Source organism: Capra hircus, chromosome 9 (assembly GCF_001704415.2).
Source record: "Capra hircus breed San Clemente chromosome 9, ASM170441v1, whole genome shotgun sequence".
In the NCBI taxonomy this organism is placed as follows: Eukaryota; Metazoa; Chordata; class Mammalia; order Artiodactyla; family Bovidae; genus Capra; species Capra hircus.
The window spans coordinates 73,813,125-73,833,854 of NC_030816.1; the positions used below are offsets into that span (position 1 = coordinate 73,813,125).

Consider the following 20,730-nt stretch of genomic DNA (forward strand, 5'->3'; position numbering starts at 1 on the left):
AGGACAAATAATTAATAGGAAATTTTTAAAAACAGTAGTAAAATGAGTCATAAGCATAATGCAGTTTGCATCAGTTACACAACAGTCTCATAGAGACCAAATATAAAGCGTGTGCAGACAAGAGGATAAAAGGAGACCTAAGAAAGATGGTGATACTTGAAAAAGGGGGGGAAAAAACCCAAATGTTTGTTCATCCATGTAAAATGGATTTAAGGTATAACAATAACATATATATTTGGTAGGCAGTTCATGTGATAAAGTGAAAGACTGTAAATAAAGGAAAAGGGATTAGCCAATAACTTCACATTTTAAAAATCATAAACTGGACTCAAATGATACTAGATGCAGAGTTTAATAATTGAAAATTATTGATTTTTTAAACCTGTATTGACCTAAAGGAATCCTTTAACATGAACTATTTTTGTACTTCTATTGGACAAAATGAAAACATTTTACTGGTTTACACTAACTCCATTCAGTTTGCCTTAATCTAAGTAGGAATTATCATTAGCTATATATATATATTTTAATTCCAAAGTATCAGATTTTTTACCATAAATTTTCTGAGAATAAAAAGATTAAAATTTTGAATTAATAAAATCAACTTACCCTAAAAGCTTTCCACACATAATTTAAAGATTTGAATTTTGCTTTTTTTTTTTATTATGATCCCAGCAAATGTTACACTAGAGAAAATGATTGGGAAAATACAAATAGATTCATTAAAAACACAGGCTGATTATTCATTTCTACTACATTCATAAGTATGCAAAACAATTCAGTTATATTGCAAAGCTGTAATTCCTTTTCCTAACAAAGCATTACTTTATAAAACTGTAGTGTTGTACTGATTCAATTTTAATACAAAATACTTATATACATAATACAATATAAAAGTAAACTGTGGTGTATAGTGCCTTCACAAGGGATCTATTAAGGCGCTTTACAAATATACCATTATATTGACCAAAATTACTTTTTGTTTTAGATTAAAACAAACAGGCTAAATGTTTTACTTTAAATACCAAAGGGACTTTTGTTTATTTTTGTTTATTAAAGAAAAAATGTCTAAAGTACCTTAGGTAACAGCAGCAGCAATATCTAAAAATCCTCCCACTGTATTCTCTAATTTCAACATATTATTAAGTCAGAATAAATCATTTCCACTCACAGTTTTGCACTTTGCAACAGCAGAAGGTAATAACTTTTTAAAAAAGTCAATTTCAAAGTGACTTCTTAGTCATACATTCTATAGTTTCTATTACAAATAAGGTAGAAAAGATATAGCAACAGGGCCTGCCTTAGGACATCACTGGACAATATATAACTGTATCTACAATTACATAATTACAGAACACATTTCATAAATACCATTGATATGCATAAAAGGGGAAAGTATAAGACAGACAGCAAGTTTTTTTTTAATGACTGGCAATATCATTTTAAAAAGAAAACATGATTGATCAGTGTTTTCACTCTATTTCAACTGAGAGCATATAGATTTTTGACATTGGTCTAATCTTTTTGGCAGGAAATACCAGATTCCTACTGGAAGACTGGATATAGTTTGGGAATAAGTCAGCTGAATGTAGTTTAATAGTTTGGGAATATGACAGTATATCCAAACTGTTAAAAAATGCAGATACTAAAGGCTTGTACACTGCTTCGTTTAAATACAAAAAGTTTATACTGTCAGAGGAAATTTAAAAGGATACAATATTTATAGTGTCTGTTACATTTGAGGAATAAGGGCAACACAGATTTTGTGGGGAGAGGGGGAAGACAGCACCATAGTTTTTCTATAATGTAACTGTAACAAAGTTGGTTCTGTACTGTATTGCACCATAGTCCAGAAATAAAAACTAAATGGAAATTTCAATAAATCTGAGAAAGCCTGAAGAGCAAGGGGGGTAACAACAAAAGTTCTTGAACTAATTTGTTTTGCATAGAATTTTACAGGACTAATCAAATGCTCCATGAAGTGAAGACTGCCGTCTTACACAGTGCATTTTCTCACAGTTCTGAGTAGAGGTCCTTCAAATATTTCTACATTAAGCCTGAAACAAGTCAAACATGTATGTTAGTGCCCTTGAAAGGGTGTGTTTAAAGTGGAGCGCTGTACCAGAAAGACAGGCATTCACAAGGATATCTTATCACATGGTACAGACCTTTCTCATCATAAATTATCAGTGTTTATACACGATGTGCTAATCTGAGCACTAATCAGTAAATTTAAAGCAAAGTTCTTAATTTAATATATCAGTGTTCTTATAGGACAGAGGTCCATAACCAAGAGTAGTGACAGGTTTCAACACATCCAACTGCAATGCGACATCTTAGACATTATCTGTTGATATGCATTTTTCTGGGAACAGAGCCCAGAATTTTCATCAGATTCTCAAAATGACCAATAACTGCCAAAGACCCACCATTACATAGTGGGTTATGTAGTGCTCTGAGAAGGCCATCTATGAAAACGCTGTAAGTGTGAGCTAATTAATCTTTGTCCTCCCCAATTCAACTGGAACAGGCTTTGCCTTTTTTTTTGCCTTTAATTTTACTTACATACATGATTCCATTAGCTTTTATACGAATAAGTTTGAAAATCACTAAAATTATGCCTCTTATCCACAGATACTAAGTTTTGATAAAACAATTCCCTACCAGTGGAGCTTAAGCAAATAAAATACAAATTTTACTAATGTTAGAATAGAGCCCTTTCCCCCTTCCTAAAAGATAAGCTAAATGTATTTTGGTATGAAACAACAAGTTGTCCTTAAAACCTAAGTATTATATATAATAGTAATGCTGAAAGACATATTATTTAACTTTAAATAAGTTATAAGGTTTTGAATTTTCTAAAAGACCACTATGTATTTTTTCCTAATTACTAATGGCCACCTTAATTAGGAGTTACATAATAATAATTTTTTTCACCAATTAATCTGACATAGGTAAAATGCTGCCAAATAGCCAGACTTTCCTTTGCCAGTAACAGTCCATGTATGCAGCACTGTTTTGAAAGAGCAAATCTATAACATTATTGATGACATAATCCAAACTATCACTATATAGAAAAGGTACTCACAAGTAAGTTTTAATCAAAGTTTTATATGAAGTTGAAAATAATCTCTGCTTAAAATGTGGAATTATTATTATTTTTTAATCTCAGAGTCAAAATATGAAATATCTTAGCTTTTAGTACTAAAACTTTTAATTTATGGCAGCTTTATTCCCTTTAAAAACTTAAAGCAGCATTAAAAATACCAGTATGGAAAGAAAAATGTTGTGATTTGCTTCCTTCAAAGTCATTAATTTTTGAGATATGTTAAAAAAATTAAATATTCTACACAGGGGGAAAAAAAATAAGCTGCACTATTTTTCATTTGGATGAGCATACTATATTTCATTTTTGTATTTCATATTTTATATTCATATTCAACTTTGAATTTATCAAATGTGAATTATACAGATTATCATTAGCCTAGGAACACTCACCACCATGATGCCTTCATTTCTATAGCTTATTTTTTCTAAGAATAAAGTTATGGGGAAAGGAAAAAAAACCAGCTCTGTAAATGTGGGATATATTTCATATTTGGTTAAAGCAAGATAAAACTAAAACTGTCTTTCAAAAAAATTTCAAAAATTCTTGTTTTTAAAAATTATTTAGCATTATGTACACATAGAAAACAGGCTTCTCCTTTTAAACAAAGCACTATTTTTTATTTTAAGTACTTTAAGTACCAAGAACTGACTATAATATTCAGCTCATAATTTACTTTCTTTATAACAAATTTTTTTCTAAATTACTGACTTAAAAGGCTGGAATAAATTAATATTTAAAAGGATTTCCCATAATTTAGGAACATAAAATATTGTACACAGAGCACACATACATAGCTCTGTCATATTTGCATAATTTTACTCTCAGAGCTTCAAAAAACCCTGCGTTTCAGGCCTTTTTTGCCAATCCTCATTATAATTATTTCCTAGTGTGTCAAACATACACTAGATCACGATTTTTCATCTCTGAGCCTGTGTGCTGATCATCTTCATCTGACTGCTGCTCTGAGCCTTGTGAATTAATATATTCATATTCAATAGGTTTTGGATAATTGTAGGGGTAGCCATTGTCATCAAAAAACCTCCGAAAGGTAAATTCATAGAAAGCATGTTCAGGGTGCTTTCCATTTTTATACCATCCGTTGAGAGTGTCGTTTACATTTTCTTCCTCATTATCATCACTCCGTAACTTGTCAGGATCAACAGGATCAAAATTTGATGTATCTGTTGGGTGTGTGATTTTAGGAATGTATGAAGCAGACTGCTGTCTCAGGTCACTGGAAAAATCAATTGTTTTAAAAAATGGATGAGCTTTTATTTCATCAGCACCATTCTTGCCTAAGCGATCTTCTGGTCCTCGGCAGAGTTTAATAATAAGATCAGAGGCTTCAGGACTCAGTTTAGCTTGCGGTGGGATGTGAAGAGATGTTTGCCAGTTGATAACCTTTAAAGAAGATTTTTAAAAATTAGAAGGAAAGAGGTAAGAAAAACAAATTTCCTCCAAGTTTTATATGAAGAAGTCTTACTGGACTATTTGTGTGTTTTTAAATAAATTGCATGGTATTTCACATTCCTTCACTTTATTTTTTTGGTTTGTTTTTTGGCCACGCCACACAGCTTGTGGGATCTTAGGTCCCAGACCAGGGATCAAACCATGCCTCCTGCATTGACAGTGCAGAGTCTTAACCACTGGACTGCTGGGGAAGTCCCTGAAGTTACTGTACTTTCAAACTCTTTTTTTCTCTCTGCTATTGAGACTGCATAATTTCTATTGATTTTTCTTTAAGTTCACTCATTCTTTCCTCTTGCCGATATCATACTATCTGGATTAGTGTAACTTCCTCTTAAGTCTTAAAATCAAGTAACTGATTCCTCAAACTCTATCCTTTTAAAAACTTGTTTTTGTTATCAGTTTCTTTGTCCACCCAAATGAATTTTAGAATTGGATCACCTATTTGATTGATTATTACATATTATTCTCATACCCTACAACTGTATTAAACTCACTTATTAGTTCTATGGAGGTTTTCACAGATTGCCTGAGATTTTCAATATAGAAAACTATGCCACCTGTGAATAAAGCAAGTGTTTTTTTTCTAACCTTTATGCTTTTTCTTTCATTGCTGTATTACACTGGCTAAGACATCCAGAACTATGCTGAATAAGACTCAGACCAGACATCCTTGCCTTGTTCTTCACCTTTAGGGAGAAAGCATCCAAGTTTTCACACACAGGACCTACACAAACATATTTGTATTTCTACCTATGCATTTATTTCATATATACATATGCATTAAAATGAAGGCAAAATAAAGATACTTTCAGACAAATCTGACACAAACCTGAGAGAATGTATTACCAGTAAACCTGTAACAAAAGAAATTCTGAAGAAGTTTTAAAAATAGTGTATTAAATGAAGTGACAGACAAAACATAACTTGGGTAGAGTGTCATAGAAAAGACAGTATGTCAAGACACACTCAAAGAATGATTAAAAATGCCCAGGAGTGAAACAGAAAGGAGGGAAAGTTGTGAAACATGGGAGAGAAAGAAGGGTATTCCGTACAGAGGGAATGGTATGAACAAAGGAACAGAGGAAAGACTGGGACTTTATAGACAAAGCCACTAAAAGGTTTCTTAAATGGGATAATTTATGATCAACATTGTGAGCAGCTTTTCATTTAAGTGCTAGGGAGATACAGACATTTGTTAGTAGTTTGGGGCCAGAATGTACGTGAAAGGAAACAAAGCCAGCAGTCAGTAGAAAGAATAAATTGGAATACATCTTCAAAAGGTACTAAAAACTTGTAAGAGGAAGAACCATGAATGTAGTATATGCATGAGGAAGGATATGGGGGTGGTAAAGTCCCACGGGGGAGAGCACATGTGGAATTTCAGTGGGTTCCTATATCCTTACAAGCTCATTCTTTAATTGTAAATTAAGATGCTCTAAATAAAGGACTGATAAAGGTGTATGGTATTGGGGCTTCGAAACAATTATTTTGGTACAGATTCTACACCTTACCTTCACTTGTGTTTCAAATGGTGTCTGTGCCAAGAAAGGCGGCTGTCCCACCAACATTTCGAAAAGAATGACACCAACACTCCACCAATCACACAACTGTGTATAGCCTAAAATTAGACACCAAATTTATGGTTATTCATAAGCACTTTTGAAAAAACTGCTCAGAATGAATACAATCAAAATTAATATTAAATCACCAATTTATACTATAGAATTAATACTTTTATTGTAAACCTGAACCATTAACCATATTCTCCTGGTCTACAGGCACACTGAGATTCTTTATAGGACAAACGTCTACCTGTTCGTAACAAGACTTCAGGCGCAATATAATTAGGAGTCCCAACCAAAGAATGTGCGAGACACCGCTGGTGCTGGCGTGCAGCTCTCCGCTCCAGCGGTTTCAGTCTATCACCACATCGACAGTTAGAGGGGTCACCCCATTCATTACTGAAATCCATGCTATCTTGCCGTGGATGGTCACCTGTATAGTAAAATAAATAAATACATAAATAAAAACAACAAGAGTAGACCTATCTGTTTAATCTTTAGACATCCTAAAGTTAACAACACTTCCCCGTGTTGACAAGCTAAGACACAATGTATGCCAAATCACTGATGCTGTACTTATTAATAACTAGAGACTGTACTCTTGAAATACCAAAGGATAAATCTTACACTAAGAAAAATTAGCCTAAGATGCAGTAATTTACTCAACAACAAATGATGACAATAAAAGTTATTGAGTAGGCAGGACTGATAATTTGTTATTCAGGCTGCTCTCCAATTATTCTGGACAAAGTTTCAAACAAATTAGATTTGTGTTTCATTTATTCAGCAAATGACAACATTAACAATTGAAGACAATATTCTTCTCTCAGGCAGGTTATCTGTAGGGGAAAAATATAACAAATACATATGTGAGAACCAGTGATGCGTCCCGCACAGAGAATCAACATGCGGTGATAAGGGCAAATGTGCTGAGGTGACATTTGTTTAAAAAGAAAAAAAGAGGAACTCAACAATATGAAAACCAGACAAGGCATTCTACACACAACAGTACTCGAGAGGACCAGTGTGGTTAGTAAAGGGGAGAATGGAACGAAATGGAGCAGGAGACAGCGCACATGGGTTTTACAAGCAAAAGAAACGGTTTGCCTTTTACTTCAAGTACAGTGAAGATACTGAAATACATATATGTGTGTGTGTGTATTTATACATATGAATATACTTATATATACAGAAGTATTAAATGAAGGCATTTCTTTTAAAATACGTATCAGACCTTTTCATTCTCTTGAAGTGATGAAAAGGTCTGATATATGTTTAAAAAGGAAAACTTTTAACTGCTGTATAGAGAATAGAGTATAGGGAGGACAAGGGTGAAAAAGAGACCAGGTAAGAGGCTATTACAGTTAAGTTTGGACTATGATGATAATAGTAGAGATGGAGAAAAGTGAACACATTTAGAATCAAGGATGGGTGGTGGTAGTACAATTTACCAAAAAGGAGGGGGAACAAATAGGGAGGGGGAGAAATTAAGAATCGTTGATTAGCAGTCTTAAGTTTGAAAGGCCTATTAGGAATCCGTGTGAAAGGGAGAGGACATTTCTGAAGAGAGATTTCAAAGTCATTGATGCAGAGGTAGTAATTAAAGCTATGACTGGATGAAATCACCTAGGGGAAAAAAAAAAATCTGAAATTAACCTATCTGTAATAAACAACTGGGATGTTTGATTAAAAAATAATTTCCACCCTCCAGTGAAGATTTTCAATCAGAAGACTGGAAGAGAGTCTAAGAATCATATTTTTAAGATAAGCCCCAGATAAGATTCAGGTAAATCTGGGGAGATATTAAATTATGGAGAAGGCAATGGCACCCCACTCCAGTACTCTTGCCTAGAAAATCCCATGGAGGAGCCTGGTGGGCTGCAGTCCATGGGGTCGCTAAGAGTCGGACACGACTGAGCGACTTCACTTTCACTTTCCACTTTTATGCATTGGAGAAGGAAACGGCAGCCCACTCTGGTGTTCTTGCCTGGAGAATGCCAGGGTCAGGGGAGCCTGGTGGGCTGCCATCTATGGGGTCGCACAGAGTCGGACACGACTGAAGTGACTTAGCAGCAGCAGCAACCTGAACTTTAAAGTAGGTTCAGATATCTTAAGTTCTATCTATTAATGTAAATCCGCTTGTGTTCACAAGAAGCATTGGAGGCAATAATACTTACCCCAGAGGATTGCTGTGAACATTAAATTAGAATATATATAAAGCACCTAGTCATGGTAAGTATTCAACAAATGTTAGATTGACTTACACTTCCATTAGTGCTTGGAGGGATCTTGGTGAGGCAGTGTGGTATAGCAGAAATAACATGGGCCCTGTAAGCAGACAAACCTGGGTTCAAAGCCTAGCCCTTACACTTATTTTCTGTCCGACCATGGGCAAATTTCTAACTTAGCCTCAGGTTCTTCACTCTGCCTCACAATGACATTGTGAGGATTAAAGAGAATCATGTACATAAAGTGTTTAAACAAGCTGTATAACAGTCATACAATGGAATCCTAAAGAGCTGTGAAAATAAATGTTATTATTTATTTATATGCAGGAACACAGATGAACCTCAAACAAATACAGGAAGTCAACACAGAAGAATACATGTAGAATGATTACATTTAAATAAAGGTTCAAGGGTAGGCAAAATGAAGTAATATGTTGTTCAGGGATATGCATAAAACTATACAGAAAAGTAAAGAACTGATTATGGAGTTTTGAAATAAAGGTTACCTCTATGGAGGAAAGAAAGCGAAGTGATTGTTTAGGGACTTCAAAAATACTAATAACCTAGTTCTTAAGTTGAGTGGTGTGTAGGGGGCTTCATTTAAAAATTATTTCCAAACTGTCGTATGACAGAAAACCACAAAATTCTATAAAGCAATTATCCTTCAATTAAAAAATTAAAAATTATTTTCAAATTGTTATTTGTCTTACACATTTCACATTAACAAAATGTAAAGAGATTAATTCAAAAATGTTAATGACATTTAGAAATAATTAATTCTAACACACACTTTCATTTTATAAATCTAAGTATCTAAAGGATTCACTCACATTTATCCAATGGAGTTAAGACCTGACCCAGGACTTCTGGCTGCCATCCAGGGATAATATCATTTTATTACACTAATAAGTCATATGAATACATACAAATTTTATGATTTTACTCACCACTCTGGTAGTACTTAGAGTCATGTGTCCATCTGAAGCCAGTGCAGAGGCCGAAGTCAGTCAATTTAATATGACCATCACGATCGATCAAAATGTTATCAGGTTTAATATCTCTATGAATAAAACCCATTTTATGAACACTTTCGACTGCACAGGTAAGTTCTGCTATGTAGAATCGTGCCAGATTTTCTGGAAAGATGCCCATTCTAATTAATAGGCTCATCATATCACCCCCAGGAATATAGTCCATTACAAAGTATAAATTGTCTTTGTCTTGGAATGAATAATAAAGACGAACTACCCATTCGTTGTCAGCTTCGGCCAGGATATCTCTCTCAGCTTTGACATGAGCAACTTGATTTCGAAGCAGAACATCTTTCTTTCGAAGAGTTTTTGTTGCATACAAAGCCTTGGTATCTACTTTTCTTGCTAGACAGACTTCACCAAATGCTCCTATTCCTAATGTCTTTATCTTCACAAACATAGACTTGTCCATTTTAGCCCTCTTAAGACGGATGTAATTAGACTCTTTTTGGCAAAGCATCTTTCTCATTTGATCTTGGGCATCTTGAGATAATCCAACCTAGGCAAATAAACTTAATATTAAATGAGGAATTATCTTCTATACTAAATATTAAGAAATCGCTTGGAAAAAGTTCAGGCATATATATTTAAAGGTTAAATGCATAATAATTTTTAATAAAGCATGTTAGAAATCTAGAATATATTTTAGAGAAAATTAATTATCAAAAGTGCAGCATAAGGGATAAGTTAACAGGATACACAAGGTGAATACAGAGTCTGCTGTGGAGAGCAAGGAGAAGATGCTATCAATGGTCAGCTTTCTACTCCTCTCTAATGCACTAAAAAAGAGTTCCCAGTGTGCAATCGCCAAACACGTTAACATGCACCCTCATCTATCTCTCCCGGCACATTCATCCCAAACTACATAATCAGATTGCTTTCATTATATGCATCTACTTGTAGAATGCCTATGTCTCAAATATTCTCATTTTGGTCTTCATGAAAAGAAATTCTTCCACTCCAGGTTCATTTATTCTAAAAAACTGATGTATTAAGAACAAAAGAATATCTTCTCTAGTCAACCCACTCACTAATAAGTCAGTCTTTCCTTTTATCTTTTTCAGGGCATTAGAGTAAAGGTAGGACTCACAGCCATCACTAACACAAAATGCACAGAGTATGTCCTACCTTATTTCAAAGGGACTACTTGTTTGATTATAAGGTATCTTAGATATTTTGGAACATTTCAAAGAAGAGTCAGTGTGACTTGTGAAGATACAAAAAAAACCCAGATAAAAACAAAAACCAAAAACCAGTGTCTAAGTAGACATGGAATACCTGGATTTAGAAGGAAAAACAGTCTATTTATGACTAGTTAATAAAGGATTAATTTAAGAATCTAAATAGAAAAGGAATTTGTTTTGAAAAGTAGATAACTCTAGAAACGCAAAGCTAATTAAAATACAGCAACCTCATGCTTCTGTTAGAATAGGCATTTGCATGCAAAATCTTTTAAGAAGGGTGGCATGCCAGACTTAGTAAAGAACTGTTTCTCTTAAAATCTTACTTGCCTACACAGTAATGGAGGCTACAGAAGTCAGCAAAGCTTCCAACACCATAAAAGTTTAAATCAGCTATTAGTGAAAGTGAAGAGGAAAAAGGAAAAATAAACTAAGAAAATACATACAGACAGACTTTAGTAAGAAATCCTAAGAGCTAAATATGGATAAGCCATATAGGTTATTATGGTATTTCTCACAATAAAATTCAGTTTATAGCAAGAGTAACTATACTGTGAAGTCAGATCCAGAAAAATCATTTTAAAAGAACAGCTCTCTCAAATGTCATGAGAAACTTTAACACAAACGAGCCTCTTAAGATTTGGGGCAGTAGATGTAAGACTGGAAGTCAAACCTCTGAACTATAAACATGTTATAAAAATAACAGTACCACCATAGTATCTAAAGAAGAGAGTTACATGGAATCACAACAGAAATTAATCTAAAGGGTTTAATTATTCTGATCTCCTTTTTAGTAGATTTTAATAATTTCAGGACATTAGGAGGGGAAATAACTGAAAGGAGATGTCTCTGACACTTCTAATAAGACCAACCTGATGAATAAACCCCTAAGCCCCAAAACAACTATAAGTAAAAATATGTTTCATAAGTTTATCAAGAGATAGGACTAAGATATTTCTAGTTTATTTTAAAATGTAAGATAATATGTAAACTCTAGAAAATAACTCTTGCTTCAGTTTCCATTAAAGGGATTATGTATACCTAAACTGCATACTGCAAATTATACTTTTCTTAATTTATTACAATTTTATTACAGAAAATTCTGGGTAAATCCTGAAATGCTAAAATAAAATGGTATAATCTAAAGTACTTTAATGTTTACGGACTTTTAAATAACTGATAATACATTTAGCATAAAAATACTAGAACACAGTATTTTAAAATAAACACCAAGCAAATGCATGATCAAGTATAAAAATAGAAAATTTTAAAGGTTTTATACTCAGCCATAAAAGGAATGAAATAATGCCATTTGCAGCAACATGGATGGACCTAGAGACTGTCATACAGAGTGAAGTAAGTCAGAAAAAGAGACAAATACAATATCGCTTATATGTGGAATCGAAAAAAAAAGGTACAAATGGGCTTATTTACAAAACAGATCTAGAGTTATAGATGTAGAAAACAAACTTACAGTTACCAGAGGAATAAGGAATAAACTAGGAGATTGGAACTGACATATACACACTACTATATATTACATAGATAACTAAAAAAGGCCTACTGTATAGCACATGGAACTCAATATTCTGTAATGGCTTATATGGGAAAATAATATAAAAAACAGTGGGTATATGTATATGAATAACTGATTCACTCTGCTGTACAACTGAAACACAACACTGTAAACCAACTACATTCCAATAAAAATAAAAAATAATAATATAAAAAAAATTTACCCGCATCATTTCATTCTCTAATTGTTTTTTACGATGTAGACGTTGCTGATGAGATTTGAGCACATTTTCTACATGTTGCTCCATGAAGAATTTAAATGCCTGAGGAGAGTAACTTTGAATACGAGATTCCCTTCGCTCTTCATCTTTCTTGTTTTTCCTAACAGTGATAGGTGAAGTGGTAATCTGTTTCTTTTCTTTATCTCCAGTATCAACATTGTCATAACTTTTTTCACTCTCATCTTCCTTAGGCAAGCTTGGCTGCTCCTCTTTGCTAGACTTACTGACCAATTCATATGGAGGAACAGATGGGTTTTGGTGTAGCAGATGCTTGGGATAAGGTGGCGGCGGACCTTGATAGTTTGGAGCTTCAGCAACAGGTGGCATAACGGTACCCTCAGAAAAAGGACTAGGTTGAACACTCTGAACGGGCTGCGGTATCCAAGAAGGGTGTGTAGGTGCTAAAGCAGTCTGCAGCTCTGGTTTCAATACACGTATACTTTTCACAGGCTGTTGAATGGGAGCTGGTGTAATAGCAGTGACTGTTGTAGCTGAAGGTTGAGAATTAGCAGAATGACTTGTTCTGTTTCCTAATGGGTTATTGAAAGAATTTGACCTCACTGGTATGTTAGGTTGCCACGTAGGGATTTCATGTCCGCTGCTTGGGGATGACTGGGCAGGAGCAGATGATGACTGAGGCCAAGTTGTTTGCAGTCCAGGTACATTAATGTTATAAAGTTCCATGTTATGACTATTTCTGTTTGGCACCATCATAGCTTGAGGAATGTTCCCATTTGTGTATGATGACGGAGCAGCAGAACCCCCTGTTTGTAAAGCAGAGGGGCTTTGTCCATTAGTTGGGGTCAGAGGATATGGAGGGGGTGGCTGCCGATTGACAGTGCCAGCAGAGACAACATTCTGGTGCATCATAAACTCAGTCTGACCACTACCATTCTGAATTCCAGGTCTCCCGGGTGGAAAATTAAATTTGTTAGAACTCTGCATGATGATTGGCTGTCTGCCAACAGGAACAGAATTAATGCCTCTCTGTCCCTGATTAGGAGGATTCATTGGGGATGTGTTAAGAGGTGGTGGAGGATAGCCCTCCTGCCAGGCTCCAGGTGGAACTGGAGAGATTCGGGAGATGACGTAGTCCATGTTCCCAGAATAGCGCTTTGTTTGAGAGTTTGGTTCCCATGATGGGGGAGGCGGAGTTGTACCTCTTGGAGGGGGAGTCTGGCCTCTTGGAGGTGGCGGAGGAGTGACACTCCTTACTTGAGGAGGTGGTGGGGGGTTCACTCTCTGTCCATTGCTAGGATGAGCTTGAGTAAACGCTGTTATACCAGATCCTGACAAAGGTCTTCCTACATCTGTCTGTGAGTTGGGACTTTCAGAACGGTATGCTACACTTTCTCCTAGTGGTGGACCATGTCTCTGAGGAACTAAGGATTCTTTAGAACCCTTCCAGCTTTGTTTGCGGTTAATTGATTGTTGCACACTCCCTATGGGAATAAAACAGAAAAAAACAACATGCTTTTTAAACCTCCTACTTTTGAAAAATTTAGCTTGGAATTCTAAGCCTACTAAAAGATAATACTCTTTCAAGGATTACAAAAACAAAATTTCAGCATGTGGTTTTATATTTTAGAATTTTATCCATTTTTGACTAGGTAATACCTTCTCATAGCTTAAAATTCAGGCAGTACAAAAGGCCACGGATCCCTGTCCCTTAGCCAACCAATGTCACTGAAGGTAACCAACGTCATCAGTAAGATATTTTAGGAATACACAAGTAAATAGTACTAGAAAGGGGAAAGGAAACCCTCCTACACTGTTGGTGGGAATGTAAATTGGTACAGCCACTATGGAGATTCATCAAAAAGCTAAAACTAAAAGTTGCCATATGATCCAGCAATACCACTTCTGGGCATGTATTTGGACAAAACTATAATCTGAAAAGATACATGTACCCCAGTGTTCACAGCAGCACTATTTACAATAGCAAAGACATGAAAGAAACCTAAGTGTCCATTAACAAATGAATGAATAAAGATGTAGTGTACACACACACACATACCCCCACAGGAATATTAGTCATAAAAAAAAAATGAAATAATGCTATTTGCAGCTACATGGATGCAACTAGAAATTATCATACTAAGCAAAATAAGTCAGAAAGAGAAAGACAAATAACATATATCACTTATAGGTGGAATCTAAAATGTGACACAAATGAACTTATCTGAGAAACAGACTCAGAGACATAGAGAATAGATTTCTGGTTGTCAAGGGGGTGAGGGTAGAGGTGGGGGAGGTTAGATTGGGAGTTTGGGGCTAGCAGATATAAACTATTATATTTAGAGTGAATAAACAACAAGGTCCTATTGTATAGCAAAGGGAACTATATTTAATGTCCATTATAGTAATAAACCATAATGGAAAAAATATGAAAATGAATATATATATATAAAACTGAACCATTTTGCTGTACATCAGAAACAATATAAATTGACTATACTTTAATTAAAAAAAAATATACCCCCTATATATACTATTGTGCCTGGGTCTTTTCATTTAAAAAAACCGAAGATTCTATATTAGTATATAAAACAGTTTTTTACGTAAAAAAAAAGTTATTACAGTTTTTCACTACATGGTTGTACCCAGATTTATTTAATCAGTTTCTCTGATGGCTATTAAAGTGGTTTCCAATCTTTTGGTTTACCCCTCCCCTCCGAAAGCAATGAAGAATTTTGTACAGATATCATTTCATAGATATGTTAGGTAGATAAATTATTAGAAATGGCATTATTGAGCCAAAGGATGCGTCCATTTGTAGTTTTGATAAATAGAACACTAATTTTAAATATATTTCAGTATGGCTTTTAAAACAAAAAAGTAAGGGATAACTAGACACTACATAAGGTAGAGATTTTACAGAGTCTCTATTTAATGGAATTTCCAAATAAACAGGCAAGAAAACATACAATACCGAAGGAAAAAAAAATGTGTTCAAAATAGTTTTGTCGCTTAGAAAAGGGCTGATATAATGTATTTAAAATATATGTAAAATACATTTGTATAAAATACAATACAAATAAATAATATATTCCAGAAGGATTAAACATTTAAATGTTAAAGATGATACCATACAAGTATACTAGGAAAAAAGCAGTGGACATTTGTTAATACTGGGGTACTTCTTTGTACCTCCTGGGAAGGTCTTCCGAAGTATGACAAATATAGAGAACAATACAGTAAAAGACTGATAGATTTAAGTACATAAAACACTTAGCATCATTCAAAACAAAACAAACAAGAAACACTCATAAATTTGAAAGGTTACCACCACATTACCCTGGGAGAAAATGTATTTAAGAACACAAGAAAAAGAAACTGGTAAATATTCAGAATGGACAGTTTAACGCTCTATTTTACATAAGTTTGTCAGCATCCTGGGGCTATAATTTCTGGGACAGTCATCACTCTGGGTAAGTTACACAAGTCCTCTGACCACAGGCTCAGTCTTACCTTCCTCGGAGAGTCAGCTGAGGCCAAATGCACCAAATCACTCTCCCACTTTTACCAGTTAAGATGAAATCCCTGCAACCCTCAAGTACTTGCAACCCTCAAGTACACTGTGCTTAGTCGTGCTCAGCTTCTCAGTCGTGTTCAACTCCTCACGACCCCATGGACTGCAGCCTGCTAGGCTCCTCTGTACATGGGGATTCTCTAGGCAAGAATACTGGAGTGGGTTGCCACGCCCTCCTTCAAGGGGATCTTCCCAATCCAGGCATAGAACCCAGATCTTCCACACTGCAGTAGGATTCTTTACCGTCTGAGCCACAGGGAAGCCCCAAGTATACTGCCACCCTTATTGCTATGAACCTCCCATGAAGATCTCTGTTCTGCTTCCTAAACCCCCGACTACTGCCCTCTAGACACACTTTTATTCTATGACGAGCAAATGCTCCTCCATTACTGACCTCTGCTCCAAGCTTTCCCCTACCTTCTTACAGCAGATTATCATCTGCTGACATTACTTTCCTTTCAGCCCTTTGCAATTAAGGTTTTCTTTAAAAAATAAACTGGGTTAAAAGGTAGAGCTCCACTTCTTTGCTCTCCAATTATGTTTCTAGATCATGGTGATTTCTGCATTCTCTTTTAAAAAGCCAGTTCTTTAGAAGCTCATGCTATCTGTGGGAGGTCTCATTCATTCTTTTAATGTTCACTTAATGAACACCTACTTGCTCACCTTCATTCACCCATAAACTCTAACTTTGATGCTCTCCACTAAGCCCTGACAACATTCTATAACTTCAACATCCACATGGACAAGCCATGAATCACCCTGGTTCCAGGTTCAATCCCTGGTCAAGGAACTAAGACCCTGAAAGTGGTGCGGCACTGCACCCTTCTCCCCCACCCCCACACAAAAGTGAAAACTGGATAAGAATTCTGAAGTATCAAGCTAGGATCTTGAACAAATTCTGCAATATAATGGGACACTTTCACTTGGATAACTCAATGAACCTAGCTAAACATTATGTCAAAAACCAGACTTATGAACTTTCTCCACCAAACTCTGTCTTCTGAGCATTCCCTTTTATAACGTGAGGCCTCACCATCCATTTTTATACACAAAAGCCTAAGAGTCACCCCACTCTGTTATCACCCACCACATGCAATCTGTATCTATGTTATCAATTTTATTCCTATCTCTTTCTTAATTCATTCAATTTTCTCCACCACCATCTCCCTAGTCCAAATTACCTTCATTTCCTGTGTACTGTATTTCTTATCAAGTCTACACCCTCCTTTGCTCTAATTCGTTCTCATCCATTGCAGCTATCTTTCTGAAACACAAAGTGAATCACGTCATTACCCTGCTTAAAATGTTTCTGTTACCTCCTACTGCTCTTAGGATAAAATCAGTAGACAGTCCTGCATAGTCAGGCCCCTATGCGCTTCTCCACTCATATTTTATACTCTTGTTTTCAGCATTTGAGCCACATTCATTTCTTCGAATGTACATACCTTACTGAAAGAGAAGTCAAAGCAAAAGTCGCTCAGTTGTGTCCGACTCTTTGTGACCCCACCGACTATACAGTCCATCGAATTCTCTAGGCCAGAATACTGGAGTGGGTAGCCTTTCTCTTCTCCAGGAGATCTTCCCAACCCAGGGATTGAAGCCAGGTCTCCTGTGTTGCCAGACAAGCCATGCGTAGGAACAAACTTCCTCACTAAACCCATCCCCACTAACACTTTCTTTCTTCAGATATCAGCTCTATTATCAGTTTAACAGGAAGGTTTTCTCTGATGTCCTTGATCAGGTCAAAAACCTCTCTATCGTATAAGTCCACAGAATCACATAACTCTCCTCTCTTCATTCACACTTGTAATTCTACATGTATTTCTGTATTTGATCTCCCTTACTAGAATCTCAACTCCAAAAAAGGGCAAGAACTTTATACCCAATGCTAAGCAAAGGGCCTGAAACAAGGAACTGACCAATAAAAATTTGCTGAATGAAAGAATGAAAATATTAGGCCTCTTACAAATCAATTTAAAAAGATAAAAACAAGATTAAGAAAGAATTAAAATGTCAATTTAAAAACAATCAATAAACAATATTCAAGCTCACCAGTGATCAAAGAAATGTGGATGGAAACTGACAGTACTTTCATAACCATTAAACATATGAAAAGGATAATACCTAGGATTTACAAATACAGGCATTCTCATATTAAACTGATTGGGACAGTCTAAGTTGGTAACACCTTTCTGGACAGCAATACAGGCATATCTTGGAGGGAGACGGTTGTGAGTTCAGTTTTAGGACAGGTCAGTAAGGTGAATAATGCAATAAAGTGAGTCATACAGACTTTGGTTTCTCTGTGCATAGAAAGGTTATGTTTACCTTATATACACACACGTGAATATATGAATATATATACATACACATATCATAGTAAGTAGGTAATAGCATTACATCTAAAAAACAATGTACATATCTTATTAAAAATCTTTTATTGCTAAAAAAAAAAGAGGCTAACCATCATCTGAGCCTTCAGTGAGTCATACTCTTTATTGGTGGAAGGTTTGAAATATTTCGAGGATTACCAAAATATGACACAGAGACATGAACTGAGCAAACGCTGCTTGCAAAATGGCACCAACAGACTTGCCTGGTGCAGGGTTGCCACAAACCTTCAATTTGTAAAAAATGCAGTATCTGCAAAGTGCAATGAAGCGAAGCACAACAATATGAACTATGCCCATAAGAAAAACTTTCTGTAAATCCTTGAAAGTTTACTTTTACCTAATCATCAGAAATGTACAAAGATTTAGGTAAAAGGGCATTTACTTCAGTATGTCTGTAATGGCCAAAAGAAAAAAAAAAAAAAGGAGCCAGGCAAATGTCAAAAAATGAAAGGCTGGCTAAATAACATGTGACAAATCTATCTCACTGTAGCCAAGTGTTTTGTAGGCCACTTAATAACAATGAAAGTTCTACACGGTGAAGTAAGTGAATAAAGCAGGTTTTAATATGCCCTCTGCTTTCACTCAGAGAAGGCGATGGCACCCCACTCCAGTACTCTTCCCTGGAAAATCCCATGGATGGAGGAGCCTGGTAGGCTGCAGACCATGGGGTCGCTAAGAGTCGGACATGACTGAGCAACTTCCCTTTCACTTTTCACTTTCACGCACTGGAGAAGGAAATGGCAAGCCACTCCAGTGTTCTTGCCTGGAGAATCCCAGGGACGGGGGAGCCTGGTGGGCTGCCATCTATGGGGTCGCACAGAGTCAGACACAACTGAAGTGACTTAGCAGCAGCAGCAGCAGCAGCTGCTTTCACTTAAACAATAAACAAAATACACACATATAAATCCACTCGTTTTTCACAGGAAAAGAAGACTAAGAAATAAAACATACCAAAGTCTGGTGGGTATTTATAGTGGTGCTTTATTTCTTTTACTTTCTAAATCTATGACGAACATGTTTCACAATAAGAAAAGATTATATACATGAAAAATGAATAGTTTGAATGATAATATTTATGGTTAAAAAGAAAAATATTTCAGTTGCATTATAACCAACCAAGCAGTTCTCAACCTAGACTGCTGTTTATCAGAATTAACTATGGAACTTTAGGTCCCCATCTGCAAATTCATTTTGGTTTAACAACTATAATGTTATTATTCTGGCTTGAGACTCTCACTGTGATGCTTTTAACAGTTCCTAGGATAAAACATTTTATATACTTAAATATTTTTAAATATTATAAAATAAGATTAGGAAAAAAAAAAACATGATTAATCACCTGGCTTCAAGTTGGCATTAACAGGTCTGGTAGCTGCTGCGGCCATCTGTTCCCGTCGAGGATCTTGATAACTCATTTTACTGATGAATTCAATTGCGGCTTCTATACTTCTGTTATTAGTTTTCTGAAGAGCTTGTATAACCATATCCTGACATGAAGTTTAATAAAATTTAAATCATATAATTAATAAGAAGGAAAGAACACTATAACTTCCACTAGAGAAGTTCATAATTTTGAGGAACAAGGCCTCAAGCCATAATCTAATGTCCTGTTTGTAAAACTACTATGAGGGGGAGGGACAAGATAAGGGTAGGGTATTAAGAGGTACAAACTACTATAGCTAAAATAAATAAGCTACAAGGTATAGCACAGTAGCAGTATAAAAATCCATACAATCTCAAATTACTAAAGAAAACAAAACAAACCCTCAAATCCTTCAAATGTTTAATATTTTCACCTTTATGTAAAGTATTCCTGTTTTCTTCTAGGGTTTTTTCCCAGATATAGTCATAACATGCTTCTGAATTTTCTCATTCTTAATTTCATTCTTACATAAACAGAGACTATCAGATTGTTAAAAACAGTATCAATCAACATACTGGAAACCACTCTTTTGCATCATGGAAAGTAATTTATTAAACTTCTCTGTGTGTTTATTAGTAAAAGACCTACGTTATTCTGGTTCCTACCTTCTTAAGAGTTTAAGGACACAAATATAGGACAAATGGTAGAGGGAAAACACTCAGACTTTATATGATTATACAAAGACTTTAGGAGACTATGTGGTATGACAGAAAAAAAAAAAAAAGGAGTTTGAGATCAACTGGAACCAAAGAGTCTGAGTTCCAGCAGCCCTGTATTATTTTCTCATGCTTAGAAGCAGAAATACACTCCAGCCTCACTTTAGAACTGAGTGAACTTTGGCACCTTAATTTAACATCTCAGAGCTCAATTTCTTCATCTGTAATTCACTCAGAATTGACATGAGGATTACACAAGAAAATATGTGAAAGCACAGCAGCACAGTGCCTGGAGCTCAGATATGGCTTGTTCTCCTGCTCTGTTCCTTATCCTTTATGTTATGTAAAC

The 20,730-nt window shown here is 35.4% G+C and overlaps 1 protein-coding gene across 2 annotated transcripts in view; it reads right to left on the minus strand.

The window, feature by feature from the left end:
• The window catches only part of LATS1 (large tumor suppressor kinase 1), a 35,938-nt gene continuing 15,541 nt past the window's right edge, over nucleotides 334-20,730 (minus strand). Inside the window, exons 3-8 of one of the 2 annotated variants that reach the window (XM_018053335.1) lie at nucleotides 19,642-19,789; nucleotides 12,321-13,819; nucleotides 9,317-9,899; nucleotides 6,392-6,574; nucleotides 6,091-6,197; nucleotides 334-4,510 (exon numbers count right to left, since the gene is read on the minus strand). In XM_018053335.1, the coding sequence (XP_017908824.1) occupies nucleotides 4,001-4,510; nucleotides 6,091-6,197; nucleotides 6,392-6,574; nucleotides 9,317-9,899; nucleotides 12,321-13,819; nucleotides 19,642-19,789 (3,030 nt within the window). In that variant the 3' untranslated portion in view covers nucleotides 334-4,000. The other variant, XM_018053336.1, reaches the window with a different exon arrangement.